This window comes from Plectropomus leopardus, chromosome 17, assembly GCF_026936395.1.
Source record: "Plectropomus leopardus strain MGB_pleo_1.0 chromosome 17, ASM2693639v1, whole genome shotgun sequence".
NCBI classification, from domain to species: Eukaryota; Metazoa; Chordata; class Actinopteri; order Perciformes; family Serranidae; genus Plectropomus; species Plectropomus leopardus.
The window spans coordinates 15759407-15778293 of NC_142192.1; the positions used below are offsets into that span (position 1 = coordinate 15759407).

General features: G+C 39.4%; 1 protein-coding gene across 1 annotated transcript in view; it reads right to left on the reverse strand.

Moving 5' to 3' along the window:
* Positions 1 to 18887, reverse strand: part of kcnh8 (potassium voltage-gated channel, subfamily H (eag-related), member 8) — a 63469-nt gene that overhangs the window by 10014 nt on the left and 34568 nt on the right. Inside the window, exons 8-13 of the mRNA XM_042506559.2 lie at positions 16374 to 16595; positions 13166 to 13365; positions 10265 to 10514; positions 4942 to 5156; positions 2654 to 2692; positions 1209 to 1486 (exon numbers count right to left, since the gene is read on the reverse strand). Coding sequence (XP_042362493.2) covers positions 1209 to 1486; positions 2654 to 2692; positions 4942 to 5156; positions 10265 to 10514; positions 13166 to 13365; positions 16374 to 16595 — 1204 coding nt within the window. The remainder of the gene's footprint in view (positions 1 to 1208; positions 1487 to 2653; positions 2693 to 4941; positions 5157 to 10264; positions 10515 to 13165; positions 13366 to 16373; positions 16596 to 18887) is intronic.

The following is an 18887-nucleotide window of genomic DNA, read 5'->3' on the forward strand; positions in this document are numbered from 1 at the left end:
GTGTGGGAGTATAAAGATTCTTAAATATTAATGAATAATATGGCTATTGCAACATTATCATATTGTTTAAATGTTGTGCTTTCATGGTCTTAAAGGTTACATGTTTCAGGAAATGCTGGTAGAGTTAGGTGGGAAGATCAGTACCACTCTTATGTCTGTACAGTAAATATCAAGCTACAGCTTGCAGCTTTTTAGCTTAGCTTAGCTTAACATAAAGACTAAAAACAAGGAAATAGTTAGCCTTGCTCCATTAAAACCTCAAAAAATCTCCCTCCTAACAGCTCAGAAGCTTACTAATTAAAATGTCAAGCAGCAACCTTTAGGACTGAAAATGAAGCCAGTGCAGAAATGCATTCACCATTGTTGATATTTAATGGTCCTCATTCCTTTAGCATCATGTACATTGCCAGGCAAATGATATCCATGTGGCAGACAAAAATTCACATAATTTAACTCTCTCTACAGCAGCAGGTAGTATGTGGCAAGTGACAACCTCCAGGGCTGAAAAATGAAGCCAGTGCTCAAGTGCCAAAAACCGCAGTTCTCTGAATGGCTACTTGAGGCTGGCTCTGTGGTGAGCCAATCCTCATAGAACCCTCATGGTAAAATTACAGCTTGGTTCAAAAAAAGTTTGGGTCAAACAGACCTATTTTCCCAGTCAACTGTGCGGCAGTGAATTTTTATATAACCCACTAGTTTATATTTTATCACCCCTTAAAGTTACACATGATAGAAGGCGGTCCACTTTGAGTGACCGGCTGTCAGTGAGGCATCACTACAGTGTATGTGTCAGATCCACCCCTCGCTTCTCCACATTATCCAATTGTGGTCACTCGTGGCTCTAAACACCCAGGATGGCGACGGTAAAAATGCCAAACTAGAGGCTTTAAAACAGACTCTGCAATCCAATGGGTGGAATCACTGTTGCTATGTCCATTATTTTATTCAGTCTATGATTATATCTTATTTGTTTGATCCAAACAAAAATAGTTGTGTCAGACAGATTTCTCAAGAGTAATTAAGTAAGAAATAAAAATTCATATAAATATTGTTTCCATCATTTGACTAACTTTTTATTTTGTCAAAAGTGCCCAGTCTTCGTTTGTTCCACATGTACTGTGCTAAAGCATGACAAAAATAGACCTAACACAGAGTCACAGAGACACAGGCCTCCACAGGCAGACAGGCAAATCGATGATCAAACTCACCTGGGACTGAGGTTGGACGGGTCTAAGGTGGTGAGAGTAATTTCCTGGATCTTCCTCCGGGACCTCTTGGAGCTCTGTCCCGCTGTCTTCTGGTTGGATCGGCTCAGCAGAGACTTCCCACCCGTGTCCCTGAGGTTCACTGCCCGGTTTGGCTCCGATGAAAGAGACACAGACATGGCCTCATCTTCCTCCTCCTTCTCATCTTCCTCATGCTCCTCCTGATCCTCTATGATGGGCGGATAACCCTGAACCACTCGTCCGTTCCTTCTCACCCCAGACTGGAAATAAAAGTCAAAATAAAACACATGAAAAGGGACAAATGATTGTGATTTGAGAACACTCTGAAATAAAACCTTTAAGTGTGGATACAAGGCCAGCTTTTGGAGATTATACAACTAGGAAAAACGACAGACATGAAATCAAAATCTATTCATGCAGATTTGAGTCATCTGAAAGCAGCAGCCTTGAAGATGGTAAATGCCCAGCAATTTCTGGTATTCTGTGTCACGGCAAATGCTGCCATCCTCATCTTTTCCACTTGGTCTGAGGCTGCTGAAAACGCTCAGCTGTATTTGTTAATGCTTTGACCCTGAAATACACAGAGGTGTTTTCAATACATAAATGTACACTATGACTTCGGAGTGCAAGGAGCAGAATATTCAGCTGGATTTATGAGTGACAACACTGACCGAAAATCCCCAGGTCAACATTTGTAACTGAAACAGTGACCTGCAGAGTAATAATGAAGGCAGCGCGGTTGAACTCTGACATCAGTCTTGTGTTTGTCAAGGGTCTGCTGTTGTGCATTAAAAGGGTGCTGATCAACCATAAGATAAAGATGCAATAATCAACATAAAATCCACATTGATTTATTGATCAGTGGCTTATGACCCAGCTGTATTGGAGGAAGTCAACACCAGTGTGAGGTTAATTGCTCCAACAGCTGAATTGATTTCTTTTTGGAAGAACAGATTATTATATTTGTGTTATTTGTGCAGACTCTCAACTTTCAAATCGCCGTCTGAAAGCATGTAGAGCATTTCATCATTGCCCTCTATTCTGGGGCAGGATGATTTAAAGACTGCTAACCCATTCTGTGCAGAATTGATCTGTCCCCTCTCGACCAAAAAAAAAGAAGAAATCTCTCCATCAGAATCATTAATTTTAAAAGAGTGATTGAGTCCATTATCAGCGATGGAGGTCTACTGCCGGGTCGCCTTTCAGACTTTCCATAAGGATAGAAAAATTGTTCTGAGATTGAACGTTTATTTGACTTTCATCATTTTCTATTGCAGGCTGATTAAAATGTTGCAGGCTGGTATCAATAAATAGGGTAAGGTGATTGACATCAGACATGAGTTGATGGTACCCATATCAAAGCGGGGCACTTTGCCTTAGATTGTAAATCATCGATCATTGTCTGAGTGTGTTAGAGAGTCTGTTACCTGAGTATCTAGAGCTGTTGTGGAGAGTCGAGCCTTAACCTGGAGGAGAGCCAGAAAGGAAATATACTGTAAATGAACTGCAAGGAAGAGCAATCAAGATGTGGCCTTTCTTCTCTCAGCTTTAAAATTACGGAGGAGCTATTTCACAACAATCTGCAGTAAATTATTTTTGCAAAGCTGGCACAAGATGGCTCGCGGTGATCCAGTGATGGAAAATAATTCACCTCAGCACACTGATGCTGTAGTGTTGTGCTCATATATAGTACTGTAATATCGAGGCAATCTCAACCTCTCAGTCACAAAACACATCCTCCATCCTGAGCTGTCTTTATTTAAACTCTTCTCAGTGCTGAGATTCAGGCTGCCCCTCTGCACATTAGCTCCACCCAAAAGCCCTGCGGCAGGTACTGTGTGTGTGTGTGTGTGTGTGTGTGTGTGTGTGTGTAAGTGGTGTTTGGACTGAAGAGACAGAAACACCTGACAGTAATAACAGCAGCAGAGCTCCTCCAAGTGTCCTGACTATTTTTGCCCTCTCTCCCTCTCTCCCTCTCTCTCTCTAAACCTTCTCCCCTCTTGCTTCCTCCAGCCACCTCAAAGTTAATTTCTTACCCTCCAAACACCAGCCCTTCTTCCCCTTGCTCTCCCCTCTCACTCACTCCATCAGTCATTCTCACGCATTATTACAGTACCTTCATTCATTATACAGACAAATTGGCAAGTCTGTATACAGTGCTTGTCATGCACTTCTGTGTTTAGGGCTCATTCATTTAATTTAATTTTTTTTCAATACAAAAACAAAACCAGGAACCAGAGTTTATGTACAAGGGTAAACATCTTATAAAAAAGTTAAGAATACAAACATTTGAGTGTAAATCTGATAACAAACAATAACTTTTTTTTTCTTCAAGAGAGTGGTGCATAATAAGCACTTAATTTATGTTTCCTCTTTACTTTCTATATGTTGAAGCTCATTGGGGTCAACATGACAAGCAGACCTCATTAATTTAACTACGGTGACCATTGTCACAGCATGAAACATTATAACTTTTGGCTGCATTGGGACATAAAATCAAGGTGAAAATCAGTTTAACCAATATCTTTGTAAAGAATCTGTGTAAAACCCCAATTCCAAAAAAAAGGGACACTGTGTAAAACGTAAATAAAAACAGAATGCGATATTTGTAAATCGTTTTTGATCTACTTCATTTGAATACAGTAAAAAGACAATATGTAATGTTCAATTTTTTTAAGTAAATGTACACTCATTCTGAATTTGATGTCTGCAACACATTTCAAAAAAGTGTGGACTGGGGCATGTTTACCACTGTGTTACATAACCTTTTCTTAAAAGAACACCCAGTAAGTGTTTGGTGTTAGTCCAGCTCCTCCATTGTTGTATTCTGCAGTTCATAATGTATCACATATTTTCAATGGGAGTCAGGTCTGGACTGCAGTAAGGCCAGTCTAGTGAACATTACTCTTTTACTATCAAGCCATACCTTTGTAATGCGTGCAGAATGTGGCTTGGCATTGTCTTGCTGGAATAAACAGGGATGTCCCTGAAAAAGACATTAACTAGATGGCAGCATATGTTGCTCCAAAACCTGTATGTATCTTTCAGCATTCATGGTGCCTTCACAGATGTTACCCATTGTTAGACAAGTTACCCATGATGTCATGGGCACTAACACACCATCACAGTTGCTGGCTTTTAAACTTTGCACTGGTAACACTCTAGATGGTCCTTTTCCTGTTATGTCTAAAGGACACAACGTCAATGATTTACAAAAAACAACGTGAAATATGGATTTGTCAGACTGCAGCCCACTTTGTGTGAGTCCATCTCAGATGAGCTCGGGCCCAGAGAAGTCAGCTGCTTTTCTAAATGTTGCTGATATATGGCTTTTGATTAAAATGGCAGAGTCTTAGACTGCATTTGTAGATGCAGCGACATACTGTGTTTACAGATAATGGCAAACAGCATTTTTTGAAACATGTTGCACGCATCAAATTCAGAATGGGTGTATATTTTACAAAAAAAAAAAACAAAACATGAGTTTGAACATTATATATCTTGTCTTTGGACTGTATTTAATTGAAAGGTCAAAAAAAGATGAGCAAATTGTTGCATTCTCTTTTGATTTGTGTTTTACAGAGACACCTTTTTGGAATTGGGGTTGTATTTTGGGGTGAAAATCAGCAAGAAAACTCAACAAAAAACCAACAAGAGACAGCAGCATATATGAGAATTTCACATTTACAAATGAATACTAGTTGTATGGACTTACATGTGTCTCATGTCCCTCCCTCAAGTTGTATGTGAGGTCCTGCTGGATGTCCTGGACGAAGTGGTGCGAGTATTCGGGGTAGAGGTCCAACACCTCGTACAGCCCCCTCAGGTTAATACACTGCAGGTCACAGTAGGTCAGGGCTTTCACATCTGCGTTAGTTTTTATCACCCGGTCATCTAAGGACAGGTTCGCACCGATAAGGTCGCCTTTTCCTGCTCAGAGGGAGACATGGACATGGTAGGTCAGAATAAGGGTTGCAACAAAATGTTTATTCTCCAATGAAAGGGGTTGAGGATGCAGACTCTAATGCAACATGTTTCAGATCTTCCATTTATTAAAGAGCTTCTCAGGGAGTGTACAAATCTGAGTGTGCAGGAGCAGCATGACGCTGAGGCATTGAGAAGATAATCCTAATGAGACTGTTTATATGTTTGTTTGTTTCATGTCTGTTTTTTTTTTGTGTGTATGGGCTTCAGAAAGAGTAGCTGCTACCTTAGTGGCAGCTAATGCGAAGAATAAAGATGACCACCAGTTCACCTGTTCTCATATCAGTACACATTAGTTGAGTTACTAATATTAATGTCACAGATTTGTCACTTTCTAATAAGCTAATAGCAACAGTCAGCCAGTCAGACGCTATTCTAAATTACTTAAATAAAGGGTTCTTACAACAATCTACCAAGTCTATTTTTACTTACTTTATTTTTATTCTTATCTACACACACATAAAACTGCATAAAGACATTGAAAAAAATAGGAAAAGTGTCGGGAGAGGTCAAGAGGCCACAGGCTCATACAATGGACATCCCCTCAACTTCAGGAGCAAAACAAACGAAAACAACAACAAAAGCTAACTGATAACCAGAAGTATGCTGAGCAGAAAAACTAACCAATCAGTGGACAGCAATCTATTAAAACTCGCCTAAAACTTATTTAAATGCACTAATACATTATTTGTTAAGCAGGATCTGAATTTACTCATGGATGAGAGGCTCGTACTTATGACAGTATAAGAGAATAATACCTTTTTGTTCAGGTATCAAAGGTTTATTTACTTGTGAAAGGCGTCTAAATGCAGCACAAGAAAAAGTAAAAGGTTCATCCAGGTTTCAAAGAGGTAAGCAAAAAAGCTAAAACTTGAAAAGTATTGTAGCGGGGCCGAATACTGTATCACCTTAAAAACAAACTAAGTAGACTATGAATGAATCAGAATACTACTGTTTACAATATATGATTATTATTTATGAAACATAATCACTTTCACTGTTCTGGTAAATTTGCCTGAATGAAGTGGTGCTGACAGCTGTTTCCTGTTCTCTTTACACATACAGGACGAAGCTGTATGAAGTTCCCCGTTAGTGTTAATGCCCCTTAAGCAGTGATAAAATATTCATTATGGTCATTGTGAACTGTGAACGCTGCTCGATTACACCGAGGCTGATGAAGCAGCAGTCGTGACTGTTCATATTCTCTCCCTCCTTTTCTCTCTCTCTCTTGCTGTCACTCGGCCGACTCCATCTCACTTCAGTCATTACGTCTCTCTCTTCCTCTCTCTCTCTAGATCCCTCATGTTCCCGCTATATCAAAACCCTTTGTCATTGTCTTTTGCATCCTCATTACTGCCTCCTTTTTTGTATTCCTTCTCTGACTGTTGTCTATTGCTTCATCTTTCCTTTCTTTGCCTCTCCATCTATTTTCTTACATTCCTTCTTTCATCCTTGTTCCCCACTTAGTTTTCTGTCCTCTCCCACCTTTCTACTACCTGTTTTTATTATTTCCCTCCTTCTTGTTTTCTACCCTATCTTCCATCTCCCCTGTTCTCTTCTTTGTTCAGTTCTTTACTCCCTGTTTTCTGACCTTTTTTATTCCTCCATTGCACACGCTTCTTTTTAAAGACACACTTGCTTTGTTTAAATAGCATTTGTTAAAACATGGTTAAAGTGTGTTTAAAATAACATGCTTCAAGGATGTGTGTGAATATCATTTACTAGGTAAGCTTATGTTAAAATTAAAGCATATGTTATAAGTTTAAACAACATAAATGCACTGAACAAGTAGGAATGCATTATTTAGGACAAGCTGAACTGTGGTTTATGTGATAATTTAAATTGTGATATATAATTTGTGAAACTTTTACAATGCATTTTGATTTATTAGAGAAACAAAATCCAGTAAATAAATAGATAAATACATACATTTATACATTTAAATGCTGATAGAACACTTAAATAATTCATTCCAGCACAGAGATGTTATTTACCAGTGTATCAGTTCTGTCTCTTTTGTGCTCTTCTTAAAGGTTATCAACTGAAATACCTAATCTACTGTTCCATTAAATTGTCTTTTGCCAAGTCTTGAATAACGATAAAAAGAAAAGGAAGCATTTGAGTTGTCCATGTGTCCTCTGCTGCCCTCTGGCCTTTATCGACCTTAGAAGAAGATGGAAGAAAACTTAAATAACTTGATATTCATGGTTTCCATCTTTACTATCTTTATTCCTTTTTTCCTTCCATACATCTTTATTTTCCAGTTTTCTTTCCATCTTACCCTTTCTATCCTTACTTCTTTCTCTACTCTGTATTTCCATGCTTCTTCCCCTGCTTTCTTCCTGTCCTCTTTACTCGCTGTTTTCTTTCCTTTTTCATTTTCCTCCCTTCTTTATTCTTCCTTAAACCCTCCCATCTTTTCTGTTTTGCCTCATATTTCCCTCTCCCTGTTCTATTTTTCCTTCTTCTCATCTTTCATCCCTGTTAATTCCCTCCCTTTTCTTCTGTTCTTTTGTCTTCCACCAGTTTTCTTCCCTTTTTTCTTCTCTCTTCCTCCCTGTTGTTCTTCTTTCATTGCTTTCTCTAAGTTTTTTTTTTTTATCTCACACCCCTCTCAGTTTTCCTCCTTCCCTTTTTTGTATGTCTTTCTCTCCTCCTACAGCCCTTCACCACTCTCCTCTTTTTTCAGCCCCCACTTTCCTCCACTTCCTTTCACACTCTCTCCCTACCTCCTCTGCACTTAGTCCAGCTGTTTCATTTCTTTCAGATATTCTACTAAACATACAATCTCTCTTTTCTCTCTCCATCAACCCCACTTTCTCCTTATTCTCTGTTTCATGTCTGTCAACATGGCCTCTCTCACTCTCACCCACTCTCTATTAGGAGGTACTGAGCCGTGTCTACAGACTTGTGGTGTGACAAGGAAGAGGGCGATGGAGAGACACACAAACAGAGAAACAGAAACAGAGCTTTTTTTCTCCTTCAGTCAGACATTCACTGTCAGCCTGACCTTCTGCACAGTCAGCAGGCAAGCACAGAGACAATGCTCTCTGCCTGTCAAGCCTACACGCATGCACACACACGCACGCACGCACGCACGCACGCACACACACACGCATGCACACACACACGTGCGCATGCATGCGCACATACACACGGACACACGCACACACGCACACACACGCCAGCCACCCCCCCACACACATCACTCTGTACAGCAGTAAACAATACCACCTACATACAAGTACAGACATATGCAAAGTTTTTTTTTCAACAGGAGTGTTTGCATACTGGCACTGAGACACACATACACACATGCACACACGCACGCACACACACACATGCACGCACGCACGCACGCACGCACACAGACACGATAAAAGTGATTGAGATAAAGATTGTAAGTACTGCACCAAAATGAGAGTGATGAATGGAGGTCCAGATTCAGATCTGTCTTGCTTTCTCTTACTTTCTCTCTCTCTCTCACACACACGCAGCGTGGCACTGCCAGTGTTCAAGAGGAGCGACCATGCGGCTGTCTTGTTGGGGTCAGGTTGTGTATAATTATTCCACAACCCAAAACCATGGATTACCAGAAACATGGACAATTATAAATCAATGTAAGAAGAAGCAAAAAAGACTAAATTACATTGCACAAGTTAAAGTATCTGATAGTTTTCCATTTCACTAGACCTTTTATACCTTTTATAATTCCATGTGACAAGTAAACGATTAATTGATTAACTGAAAGCAGCTTTTTAAGAATTTGAGAACATCAATAACAAGATACCAAAAAGATATTTCTGCCAGTATAAAATGATCATTTAAACGACTGCATGTTAGAGAGTGTGTGTGTGTGTGTGTTAGCGAACAGTGCTTCAATTTATGCATCCTTTATATAATTTTGATTCATTTATTTTTCTTTTCATTAAGACTTTACATAATCACTCCTACAACAATAACGGCACTCACATGTTTATTATTGTAATTTTATGAGAAAAGACACCCAAAAATCTTTTCTTAGTTTGAGCTGAATTGCAGCTTTAGCAAATGTTTTAGAACTTCGTCCCTCCATTAATTAGAAGCAAATTTCTATTTTAGCATCACAGCAATCTGGAATTGCTGATTTCAGGGTTATCCCTCTACTGAAATACACCTTTTAAGTTTCCTCTTTATTCTGTGTCTGCTGTAGAATGCACAGAAGTCGACACTGACAGCTGATACTGTAATTAGCCGCTGCCTTAGCAAATCAAACATTCATTTAACACTACGAGTAAAAATGCATGCAAATTTGGCCTATAACGACTGACTTTAACTATACCTTGACTGGACCAGACAGCACTAAACTGGTCTTCACTAGATGGAAGTGAAATTACCTGACCCTGGTGAACTGGACTGATGAAATGGGGCTGGGCTGAGCAGATTAAACGAGACAGGACTGATTTAAAATGCTGCAAAACAGACTTGACCGCACTTGGCTGCACATTACTAGACTGAAGTGACTTAACCTGTACGTAACTGGACGATCCTGGGTTGCCCTAAATTGATTAGTTGATTATCTTATAATACAACCAGTGGCTGAATGTGTCTGTTTAAACATCTGTTAGTGAGCTCTGCTCACCTACATATTCACTCTGTAATTCTGTCACTCTGTAATGTCAGCCAACACTAACTAAAGCTTTCAAAATCAGGAACTTAGCTCAACCATTTTGCATGCACGGCTATAGATAATGCTTTGGCTCCAACAGCTAAAACATATTGTTGAAAAAAATCTAACTGGGGTTGATTTTATGGGAGTTTAATAACAGTGGGCTCTGAGAGTGAGCTGTGGCCTTTAGGACACTGTGATGCTCCTATATCTACACAATGGGCTCATTTAAAGACCCAGCTTTATCACAATGAGCCGCACTGAGCTTCATTATGAGGCTTGCTGCGAGAAGTTTCTTTGTAAAACTATAATGATGGCACAGAGGGATTCTTGCTCCTTCTTTCACACACTTTCACACCCCTCTTCCTCCCCTCCATTCCCCTCATGCCTTTATTCTTTATCGTACCCAGGATGGCCAGCACCATGCCGTCTTTCAGCACCTCCATGGACCCGGAGCAGACGAAGAAGATGGCCTGGAGTGCGTCACCCTGTCGGAGGAGGTACTCTCCCGGAGCGCAGAAGGAAGTCTTGATGTGCAGCGAAAGTGAGCGCAGGCAGCCGCGGCTGGCGGAGGCAAACAGCGATAGCTCCAGGATCTCCTTGTTAAGGTGCATGGTGATGTCGGATCGCAGCTCGTCCGGGAAGTCCTTTAGCAGCTGTAAAGATGATCAGAGGGAGAGAAACGGAGAGGGGGAGAGAGAGAGAGAGAGATTTTTTTCATACCTTATTTACATTTATCTGTCCAACATCATCACAGACACAATAGAAAGGCACACAAAAATCAATACTCTTCTATTGTCAGTTTTCCCATTTAAAAAAAAAAAAAGTCGACCAATAAATAAATGTGCAAAAAGCAAACTTTCCCCATCAACAGTGCAGAGGATGTCCCTATAGCACCAGCGCTATTTTAAAGTCCCCAGGTCCCCTACCATTTTATAAAAACGAAAATCCAGCCACAGTCTGGCCCTGACACTACAGAGCCACTGCAGCCTTTTGTCCTGCCCTGTCCTCCACTCTGTTCTTTCTGCTCAGGTACATCTTTGCCTCACCTGACAAAAAAATTAGGAGCTGCCACTTCGAGAGAGAGAGAGAGAGAGAGAGAGAGAGAGCAAGAGAGAGAAGGCAGGCAAGAGTGAGCAAAGTATGACATCTGTGGAAGCACAGCCATGCTGAAAGTCATTGATTACATTTCCAAGTTTGGTTCCCTTTGATTCCATTCTTAAGCTATTGCACCACAGGAAACATTAGTGTCAAGCCAAGTTTATTTCCAAGGCCTAAAATCAATTGTTTGCCTCAGAGTGTTTTACAACCTACACAAGACACAACACCCTATGTCCCTATGTATATATATATATATATTTATCTCTCTCTCTCTCTATATATATGTGTGTGTGTGTGTGTGTGTGTGTGTGTGTGTGTGTATATATATATACACACACACACACACACACACAAAATTCTATATAATTTAATTTCCAGTCAGGATTTGTTTTCTATGTCACATGGACTTTAGAGCCTTAAGCCTTAACTCAATGCTGGACCCTCAGAATAAACATGTCTATGTTAAAAACACACAAATACACACTTAACAAAATTCCTCAAATATGATCTGGAAAAACCCCTGTCACAGTTTAAAAAAAAAAAATCCAAACATTCCATTTAATCTATCTGTCTGTCTCCTTGTTGGGACTACGATCTGGAGCTCACCATCACATAGAATGGATCAATGAGTCATCCGAGCTAGTCTGACTTTAATCAACAGGTCCATCTATAATTCATCTGTCTGGGATTCATCATCATCACTCCATCTAAGTGCTGGTTGGGGCTCTGACAGCTGTCTCGCAGGCATTCACAGCCTGGAGGGACGAGCTGCTATTAGACTACTAACCTGTTGCCTCCTTTTCCCCCCCGAGGCTTCTCAAGAAAAGGTATTGTTCACTCTTTTTTTTCTGTTTTTGTGTCCAAAGCCATCCTTGTGCCTTAATGTTGTTAGTGTTGTTTAGTAGGGATATACGATAATATCGGCACATCATCTGTATGCAGATACTGGCTTAAAAATGTTAAAAAAAAAATATCACAAACTGACATATATATATATATATATATATTAAATTGACAAAGTGAACTTGCACAAAAAAATCAACCCTAAGTTGAAGTATTTTTCTTATTTTTCACAATGAATGAATATTACATACACTAAAAAACATTTTAATTTATGTTTTATCTGCTGGTGGGCCATCACAATAAGAGTATACATGTTATGATGTTAATGCTATTACAAAAGAGACATGATGATCACTGAAATTAGGTGGATGTATTGGATGTATTAATTTGGAATTGGTTATTTGCTTAATGATTTGTTATATATCGGCACATTGGATATCACCAAAAAAATCCAATATCGTCATCTCTATTGTTTAGGACTAAGTGTGATCTCCCATTGTCCCAGTATCATGTGTATTGCCATGGTCCTGCAATGATGTCACTTATACCCTTTGTCCTCCAAAATTAGCATGTGTAAAAAGGATTTTTTAAATCCAAGAAAATCTGATAAAACTAGGCAATTAGGCTACTGGGCCTCCTATTGCATGTAGACAAGTATGCCTTCCTTCTTCTTCTTCCCTGGTTTGTCATGTTTGACATCACAGAAAAAGGTTAGTAAACAGTAGAAAGCAGTATGGAAGCCAATGAAAATGTTAAAGTGATTGCATTTTTTTAACTGTCTCTTACTTATTTTAACTGTCTCTGTGACTTAGTGCTGATTCAGTTCTGAATGACATCTGAGTGCTGCTTGGACGGAGTCAAACTGAATTTTGGAGTGGCATGCCATTGCATCGCGTTGCATTGTAATATTTCAAGTTTTTTGTCTACTAGGAAAAATTCAGAAATTCTCAAATGTCTGTACATTCCTTGTGCTTTGCACTTAACACACACCTGATTTCAACTACAGGCAACCTAGAAAAAGGCCAGTGAGGGTTAAATCCCTAAATCTCAAGGCTACAAAATATCCTGTCATCCCCAAATGGCCATGTAAACCATTTTTTTCATTCCTGTCTTCTGTCCCCTCAGTGTCAGTCAGTACAGAAGAAAACATCACGCTCTTATGTCGATAAAGATCATGTAGTATCGATCATATCACTCTCATGATGAGTTTGAACGTGGATGATGACAATTGAGAAGTATGTGATCTTTCAAATGAATTATTGATCCCTATGTGCCTTGCTGCTGGGTGTCAAAAACATGAGTTAACTGAAAAAGTAGGAGAAGGATTTTTATACCAGCTTAAGTGTATATGTGCCTGTGGTACCTCGTTACAATCAATGCCGTTGTTGACCGACCAGGTTGTCTGAAAATACTCCAACATTCGCTGCTTGAGGCTCTGCGGCAGGTGATGGACACGGATAAAGTCCTTGAGGTCTTTGGTTCTGGTGTGGTACTGGGACCAGCGCGAGTACATCCTCTGGATAATGGCCGTCACATTACCGAAGACTAAAGCGTGCATCAGTGCTGCAGGCATAGAGAGAGAGAGAAGAAGAGGGTTAGACAGGCAAGGGATAATGGAGCATTAGCATGAATGAACTAGACTGTCAAGACAGGGATTCAAAATAGGAGAAAAAAACTTTTCGGGTGCTATTTTAATGGCAGAGGCTTGGGGCCAGCAGGGAAATATTTTTGTGTAGCTCACTGTAAACTTGACAGTGCCAATGTGTAGGAAGAGATTCCAGTAACAGTAAAGAAAGCAGTGCAACATTAATGACCACGACATGCACTCAGACAACTGCTCAACCCAGGACAACGATGCAGTGAGAGACACAACAGGAGCAGTTATGCTCTGGACTGTCTTCACCGGTCTCTCCTAAACCATAAAGACTCCTGCTGGTATACAATGCTTGCAGCCACATTGACAATAGATATGAATAGGAATAATCCAAGTATGTACGCAGCTAAAGAATAAATTTGTTAGGTTTTTTTGTTTGTTTTTTATTTCTCCCATGTTTTTGTGCTTAAGAGTCAAATTGGAACAACACATTTTGAAATTGGTCCAGTGAGAGAGACAGACTGCAATGTGACATGAATGGCATTTAAGCACTGTCAATTTACACCCCCTAAAAGTGCTTGATTTTGCCAGTGACAGGCTCAGATTGTTATTGCAAGTGTCTAGCAACATAATGCAATCCCTACAGAGATAGACCTTTTTGTTAAAGAGTTAAAGAGTAAGATTCTTTTTGTTTAACCAGAAACAGCCCCAAAATCAGTATCATCAAAGCCACCAGACTCCATTTAAATAAACACTTAATCATCTGAAAACACACATCATTCAAAGTCAACAGAAACAAAACAAAACTCACAAAAGCCATCTTGGTTTGTCTTTCCACTGTTCCAACAATCAAAATCCCTGGTTTGGATGAAATAAAACCTTAATTCACACAGTTAGACATGAAAATACACGCTTACATTACTGTTTCATTAAATGGAGTCTGGTGTGTTCAGTGATGGGGATTTCAGAGCTGTTTCTGGTTAAAAAGAGAGAAGTCTAACTCTGTAGGGATCCTTTCTATAAGTTTTCTGTCAGTGGCAAAAGCAAGCACTTTTAGTGGATGTAAAGGGACGGTTCACATATGCCCTCAAGAATTACATTGCAGTCTATTTTGCTGATAGTGGTTGCAGCATTCTTGATTAGTACTGGACCAATTTCAAAAACTGTTTCTGCCATTAGTCACTTAGACACAGAAACATGGGAAAATAGGATCCGGGTTGGTAAATACCCAAGTTTCTGTGCTGATTTTTAAAGGCTGCATGACAGCCTCCACTTCTGATTGAAATCCCTACTAAAAAAATAAAAATCAGATTTATAAACTCCTATTTGGATGATCAAAATAAATACTACTACCATTTTAATAGGATTGAACATGATTCCTAATAGAACCTGTCAATTTCCGCAATCAAATAAAGAGACAAACCAGTCAGTCGGCTAAGTGTTATATTTACATTCATGTCTTGCAACTCTGCATCTCCTGGGCAGGAACATCAGTGTCAGGACTGAGAGGAGATGATGAGATTGGTGTGACAGATACCTGCCTATTTTACGCCCACAGATAATAGTATTCTTCCTATCTCATTCAATTTCCAGCTGTGCTGCAGGTACGTTGCACACGTGGACATGAAAGCATCGAACATGGACCACATTTTGAGAGCAACTGTTGTGTCACTGACTCCTCTCTCCGACATGCCACACTGATTAGCAAAAATTGGCTTTTATATCACAAAATTTAAATTTGAACCATGGTGTATTGTGGTGAGGTAGATCAAATTATTCCTATTTAAACACACAGTTATTTAATTTCTTCCACAAACTCTCTGAAATTGACCCATGCTCTGCTGTAAATATGCATGTGTGCTTTGTGTTAGTTTTCATTTCGCGTTAACACACATGGGACATTATGGGTGTCAGTGTGAGTGCATGTAAGTGTGTGTGTTTTTTCAAGCATGTGTATGTGTTGTGTGCATCTGCGCCTGCTACTGGCCCCAGGCAGCCAGGGACATTTAACATTTAGCTGAACCAGAGTGGGGAGTCTCCCAAGGGAAAACCCAGCCACAGTGACCTCTCTTCGTCCCCAAAAACTAAACCTAGTGCAGCGATCCAGTTTAAACTGGATCAGACCATCTAGCAAAGGTCTGTTTTATATATGTTATACTTGCCACTGTATTTTAATGAAACTATGTGCATGTGCAATTGTGTATGCTTTTTGGCCACAGTTACATGTGGTCTTTAAATACAAGGGACAGGCCAGGGAAGAAAAATAAGATTTTGTAGATATTGTGATATCTACAAAATCTAATAATCTAATAATCATATAATTTCTAATAATATCTTTTATATATATATATATATATATATATATATATATATATATATATATATATATATATATATATAAAAAGATATTATTAGAAATTATATATATATTAAAAAAAATGATAATATCTAATAAAGATGACCTCACTGGGCTGATTACCGACCTGGGCTCTTACAAGAAAATGGCTGTGAATTAAGCAAAATATTATGAGCTGAAGTGTAAACAAGCATTCACTTTATCCTGGAAATGGGATTAGTTGGTGGTGTTAGAGAATATGGAAAAATCTCCATCTATGTATTGCGCAGTTTGCCCCAAGTTTGAGAGCAGGGCACATAAAACTGGGTCATTTTTCATGATAATTAACTTTACACTTAACCCTTTGTTGTTATTTAATAGCCATTAATAAATAAAACAATTTCGTAAAGCCAAGTAAAAACAGACTGTGGGTAAGTAGATATCAAGCCCACAAATTAAAAAACCATTAGCACTGACCCTGATATTGAAACCAAGACATCATGGATTAGTAGTACATGTAAATATAAATATACATGAGCATCATTCTACATGACGTTGTCTGAATGTAAAGAGAGAGACTAAAAAAAACATTTCTATAAAACATAAAATACACATAATCTTTGATGTGTGTTTTTTGTGTACCTCCAATTAGCATGACGCAAATTGAGAAGATCTTCTCGATGTCAGTGTTGGCGGACACATTGCCAAAGCCCACGCTGGTCAGGCTGCTGAGGGTGAAGTAGAGTGAGGCGATATAGACGCTGCGGATAGCGGGGCCACTGCCAGGGCCACTGCCTGTCCCGTTTACACCTCCTATGGCATAGTATGGCGACTCCAGGCGCTTCCCCAGCTCATGAAGCCATCCTGTTTTGAAGATGGTGTAAAAGGGGATAATGATGGATGGAAGGACAGATGGATGGTTAGAGCATAGATTGTATAAAATAGTGGACATAGCTATACCATGACGTAGCTAACTCAGGATGCGAATCTGTTAAACATTGTATATTGAGCAATATTGTATATCGTTTGTAAATAAATATAAAATAATACTCGATATGGATTGTGCAATAATGTATATAGTCTATAGTGTATGGCCTGTTAATAGTTGCTAAATTCAGGTCATATTTTTTATACTTAAATTCTCCTTTTCTTCATTTTTTTGTTTTTTGTATTCTCCTTTTATATTTTTTTTATTCTATGTTTAATGTTGTCCTGAGTTGCTGTAACAAGTGAATTTCCCCAGTGTGTGAATTAATAAAGGTTACCTTTTTTATCACCCTTTGTGTACTCTCTTTTTGAAGCCGGCATTGTGGCCACCGACACCTTGTTTTTTGGAGCCATAAGCGACCATATTTGGATTGGTAGCTGGCACTGTGGAGGAGCAACGGGTGGATCTAACTCATTCGAAGAACTGCTTTGCTGCTTTGTTTAAAGCTGGTAACTAAAGCAGCAACATTGGCACACCCTATCTATAGGAGCATCGTCACTAGGCAAATAAGGGAGAATAATTTCCCAAAAACCTTATCTTTTTCTGTGAACAGTAATTAATAAAAGAATCAAAACAAGCCTTAGCACAAAATCATCCATATTTTCACAAATATCCCAGTGTTCTTGCATTGAAGGTCTCATTGCTATCACCACAAGGGCACCATATTAGTTTTTTATACAATGAGCTCTGCAGTGGTCATCTCATATCTCAGTGCAGTGAAGCATGTAGATGCATACAGAGCTGACAGCATTGTTTCCACATCGAAAACTATGGCAAGCAGTGTTTTCCTCCAAGCTTCATCCAGAACAATGGATTTAAAGGTTGACGTAGATCAGATGGTTGGGAACTAGAACTGATCCCTGGTCAGTACAGTGTGCAGACATGCAGCCAATCCCAGGAGAGTCTCCTGTGGACACTGATGAATGGTAATTGGATGGAAGCCCCTCATAGCCGCCTGATTTCAATGCTCAGTTCAGCATCAGAAATACATAATTAGGACACAACACATTAATCCTGCCTCATGCACTGACCTGTTATTTTATGACACTGAGATGCAGTAATTGGTGAAGAGAAATCTGCATCGTACTCATGACCCAGTCAATGCTGACCCGGAACCAGTTATAAAGACACTGCAGCGAGGTAATTGCGAGCAGCGCAGCTCATCGATACTGACCTGAGACCAGCCCAGGGGGCCTCATTATATCAGGGACCTGGAGGCTGGGGGGGGTTACAGGAGGAAGCACGCCATTCGCTCAGTCAGTTTAACAACACACATAAGCACCTGCATGCAAGCACACACACACACACACACACACACACACACACACACACACACACACACACACACTAAACGGATGTAATTGTTGCTCACACATTTTCACATTCAATGTCTATTTTACAAGTCAGAAATCAATAAAATTGATAAGGAAATCATACACTCACTTTGGCAATTTACTTAAATACTGAGGAACCCAGACAAACAGCATGCAGTTCTACTTCTGGACTGCAAACACCCACTCAACATGATGAATCTATAACATAACTATTAGCAAGAACTTCTCAATTCAATATCATGTGTTTCACACCCAAATCAATATGGTGTTTTTTCAATTGCTTTGTGAGGACTGTCACATTCGAGCAGTGCACCTACACTTGTGTAAAGTTTCATTATGCTGGATGGTTTTTAATCCTGGTTGTACATAAACATCTGCCTTCATAGCTCTAAAATCTACAGGGATGAAGTCCATGATGAAAAACAGGCCTATGGGTGAATATCAGATGCTACCTGCTGGCAAAAAAAACCTGCAGGTTTCACACATCAATAGCTTTTCAGAACCTTGGCTGATTTGGAAATAATGAGCTATGAAACTGTGATGCACCAGAGATTTGACACATAGCCCCATGCATAATGTAATAGTTGAGATAAAGCAGAAATTACAATCTGGACACGAAAAATGCAAAGAGTAGAACAAAACAAGGAAAAGAGACATGTAAAATGCATCTGATTAAAAAAAAGTGAAATTACTTATTTACTTATTTTATCAATGCCAGGTGATCAATAAAATAATCCAACATTTTAGCTTTGCAGCCTTTTTTTGAGCCACAAGCCATAAGCCATTCATCCTACAGCTTTTGCTCATAGAAGCCCAGTGTTTCCTATATATTGA